Source organism: Lupinus angustifolius, chromosome LG14 (assembly GCF_001865875.1).
Source record: "Lupinus angustifolius cultivar Tanjil chromosome LG14, LupAngTanjil_v1.0, whole genome shotgun sequence".
In the NCBI taxonomy this organism is placed as follows: domain Eukaryota; kingdom Viridiplantae; phylum Streptophyta; class Magnoliopsida; order Fabales; family Fabaceae; genus Lupinus; species Lupinus angustifolius.
The window spans coordinates 11,898,154-11,902,416 of record NC_032022.1 but is presented as its reverse complement, the minus strand read 5'-3'; the positions used below and the strand labels follow the sequence as shown (position 1 = coordinate 11,902,416).

Sequence of the window (4,263 nt, the reverse complement as noted above, 5' to 3'; positions counted from 1 at the left end):
TTTGTTGTGTATGATCTTTCATGGCTATTGTTTTTATCAGCCATAGATATTTATTAATAATAAAAAGGAAAATAAGAAAACAAGTGGTAATTCTATTTATGTATAATTTTTTGATAACTACCAAAAACTAATGCAAGTTAAGTATTGAACACTCATTATGCATATGAGAAAATAAAACCAACGTATCTCATTTTTAGAATGATCCAAGAATTCAAATAAATTAATTCTAACACATCATCTATATGAAAGCTTGTATTCTTAAAAATGATCTTATTTGTGATATATTATATAGTTCAAATAATCATAAATTAATGAGATATTCACTTCTGCTTCTGCTTTTTATCCATTTTCACCATATCATCTTGAATTGAAAAGTTGGTCTTAACTTCATTATGAATAATAAAGCTAAGACCAAATGAGAATATAATTTTTGCCACACAATATAAGACTTGGAGTAAGAGAAAAACAAGTGGTTAAGTAATTCACCAAACTCTTTGCATAAAGCACATCTTCTTGAGATACTAAAACATAATAATCCTAATACATAAAGGACATTGTCTTGAGATACTAACACATAATATATCTCTTCTTACGAGGTTCAACTTTGTAAGTAATTCATTTATGGCTAATTCTCACGCTAAGCATTTCATCTTTGTCACAATATTCTTTGACTACAATCTCATAAAATAATCATTACCATTATTTTTATCCTCCTGCTCTAGCAACTCATACGCATTTTTAAGTAAATACTGGTCTCCTTCATCATGGATCTAAATCCAACTATCAAAATCATCTTGTTTAAGCATTATTGATTCCATAATTCTATAGAAATATTGAAATTTCTCTTTCTCTCTATTGAAGCATTAGAGTATGAAAAATGCGAGGTTCCAATGCTTTGGTGAGAATATCAGCTGCTTGATCAATGGTTCTGATGGGAAATAAATGAAAGAGTTTTTTTTGGAGCCATTCACGAACAATGTGGTAGTCAATCTCAATGTGCTTGGTTCTTTCATGAAAGACCGAATTTGTAGCAATGTACCTGGATGAATCATTTTCACAGAACATAAGAGATGGTTGTTTGTACAAAATGCAAAAATCAGCAAGTAAGTAAGTGATCCATTGAAATTCACAAGAAGCAATGGCCAAGTCGCGATACTCAGCCTCAGAAGAGGACATTGAAAAGGTGTTTTGTTTCTTGGATTTCCAAGAGATGAGTGAGCCACCTAAGAACATGCAATATCCAGAGATAGATTTTCGTGTATCTGGGCAAGTTGCCCAATCCGAATCACTATATCCTTTTAAGTGTAAGATGGAAGTGGTAGGATATAGTAAGCCTTGGCTAGGGGAACCTCTGATGTATCGAAGTACCCTGGTCATGGCTTTGTGATGGTGTATAGTTGGATTGGCCATGAATTGGCTCAATTGTTGAACCACAAAACTCAAGTCAGGCTTGGTATTGGTTAGGTAAAGAAATCTATCTACCAATTGTCTATAAAGTTCAGTTTTATCATAAGGTGCAATGTCATGTTGGTGTAAGTGTGGGCTTTTGATCATAGGAGTTGGGACAGGTTTGGATAATAAAAAACCAGTATCAGATAAGAGATCAAGGGCATATTTTCTTTGACATAAAGAAATACCCCGGTTGGAGTATGAAACTTCTAATCCAAGGAAGTATTTGAGAGAACCAAGATCCTTGATTTTGAATTGTTGATCAAGGAGTTGTTTTACCTTACTGATTTCATCATTACCATTGCCACCAAGTATTGAATCATCAACATATATTAAAAGTGCAGTGAATTTAGAGTGATGATTCTTAGTAAAAAGGGAGTGATCATGTTGGGATTGTGTGTATCCCATAGAAAGCAGGAAAGAAGATAATTTGGCAAACCATTATCGGCTTGCCTGTTTCAACCCATATAGTGATTTATTAAGCTTACATACCTGATTTGGAATAGAGCAAATAACTCCCTGAGGTAAAGTCATGTATACCTCTTCATCAAGATCACCATGGAGGAATTCATTGTTGACATCCAATTGCTGTAATGACCATCCTTGACATGAGGCAAGTGCAAGAAGAAGCCTAACTGTGGTGAACTTGAAAACTGTAGCAAAGGTATCGAAGTAGTCCAAGCCTTCTGTTTGGGTATAGCATTTGGCAACTAATCTGGCCTTATGTCTTTCTATGCTGCCATATGAATTATATTTTAGTTTGTATACCCATTTGCAGCCAATGGCCCTTTTCTCAGGAGGTAGAGTCATGATGGTCCAAGTATTGTTTTGTTGTAAGGCTAGTAACTCATTATTCATTGCTTGAATCCAATCTGTGGACTTAATAGCTTGGTTGTAGGTTTTAGGTTCATCATGTGTAGTAATGGATATGCAATGTGATAGTTGAGTGTTAGGGATAGATTTGTAAGATAATACTGCGTGTAATGGATGTTTGATTATAGGAAGGGGATTAATAGGGGATGATGTGAGGAGACTGCAATGGAAATCTTGGAGGTATATGGGTGGGTAGGAGATTCTCTGAGATCTCCTTTGTCCAAGGGTTGGTGTTATAGGTTGGTCATTGTCTGGATTCTCAGGCTAATCTCTACTAGGATTTTTGTCAGGGGTTGGTGTTGTAGATTGTGTGTTACCTAGATTATCAGGATGGTTTGGACTAAGATGTTGATCATCAGGTTAGGTGTTGAGGGCTTGTTCATTATGGGTGGTATGATTTGGGATATGGTCATATTGCAGGAAAAAAATGGTCATAATGTGGTTGGTGATCTGGTTTCTGGGTGGTGGGCACAGGTTTGTAGGAAAATATATGCTCATAAAAACTACATTTCTAGAGATATAAATTTCTCTAGTATCCATGTTAAACAACACAAACCCTTTTGTTCCTAGCTTATATCCAAGGAATAATGATCTTTTTGCACGAGGATCCAACTTAGATCTATTTTGAGTCAAAGTGGATGCATAGTAGAGACTACCAAAAACTTTAAGCTTGTCTAACTCAGGCTGCTTGTTAGTTAACATCTCTAAGGGGGATTGCGTACCAATAACTCTGCTAGGTAGCCTATTGATTAGGAAGACAACATGCCTAACAACATACCCCCAAAAGCTTTTTGGAAGATAAGAGTGGAAGAGAAGGGACCTAGTGACATTCAAGATATGTCTATGTTTTCTCTCCACAATAGAGTTTTGTTGTGGAGTTTCAACACAAGAAGTTTGGTGAAGGATCCCTTCTTGAGCATAAAAGTTAGGCATTGTAAATTAAATTCTATTATCTGTCCTAATCTTTTTTATTATGGTATTATATTGACCAAGAACAAATTTAGTGAAATCTTGAACAAGCTTTCTGGTTTCAGCTTTAGAGGTCATAAGGTAAATACAAGTATGCCTACTATAATCATCCACAACAGTTAAGAAATATTTGTATCCATGGATTGAGGGAACACTTAGTGGTCCCCAAATATCCATGTGGATAAGATCAAAGACCTATTTGGTCTTAGAATCACTAATAGGAAAAGGTAATTTGGATTGCTTTGCAAGGTGACAAAAATCACAAATTTTGTTTTGATCAAACTTCACATAAGGTGTAGATTTATGCATATGGTTCAATATGAAATGAGATGGATGTCCTAATCTAAAATGCCAAATGTCAAAACAAGGAATAGTGTGGTGATGTAGTGTGTTAATAGAGTGCACATAATTATTTTTAGCATAAGCATGTCCCTTGAGAATGTAAGGTGATTATAGACTTCAGCATAACCAATCATCTTCAAGGAAGTCATATCCTGAATAAAGCAAAAAGATTTATAAAAAACAAGCTTGAACTGGTTAGAGCAAGCTAGTTTGTGAATGGAGATCAGATTGTACTTGAAATTGGGCATGTAAAGGACATTTTGCAAAACTAAATTATCACATAGAGTTACTGTTCCAATGATTTTTGAGACGATCTTGGAATCATTTGGTAATTGAACAACTATTGGTTTAATGGAGTAATAACATGTGAAGTTTGACATATTATTGGTAATGTGATCAGTGGCCCCTGAGTCAAGCAGCCATGAGTTAAGAGATATACCTGATATAGCATTGTTAATTTCCCGATCTGTTCCAATCTGATTTATCTTGTGCTCAGGGTTGAAGCTTAGGGCTCCTTTTTATTCTTGGATGGAATCAGATGGTGTACCTCTTTCTGTATCTGAATTAGGATCTTGTCTTATGATATTGCTCACAAAACCAATAGTGGTCCTTATATTGAACTTGAAGTTT

General features: G+C 35.0%; 1 protein-coding gene across 1 annotated transcript; it reads right to left on the bottom strand.

Annotated features, from left to right (window-relative positions):
• LOC109326392 (uncharacterized mitochondrial protein AtMg00810-like) lies at window positions 853-1,857 on the bottom strand. Its single transcript, XM_019559078.1, has one exon. The coding sequence runs from the start codon at window positions 1,855-1,857 to the stop codon at window positions 853-855; it is 1,005 nt and encodes a 334-aa protein (XP_019414623.1).

Bases quoted from the DNA above. Each gene is read 5' to 3' on its own strand.
- LOC109326392 (XM_019559078.1), bottom strand. From the start codon at position 1,857: ATGGGATACACACAATCCCAACATGATCACTCCCTTTTTACTAAGAAT.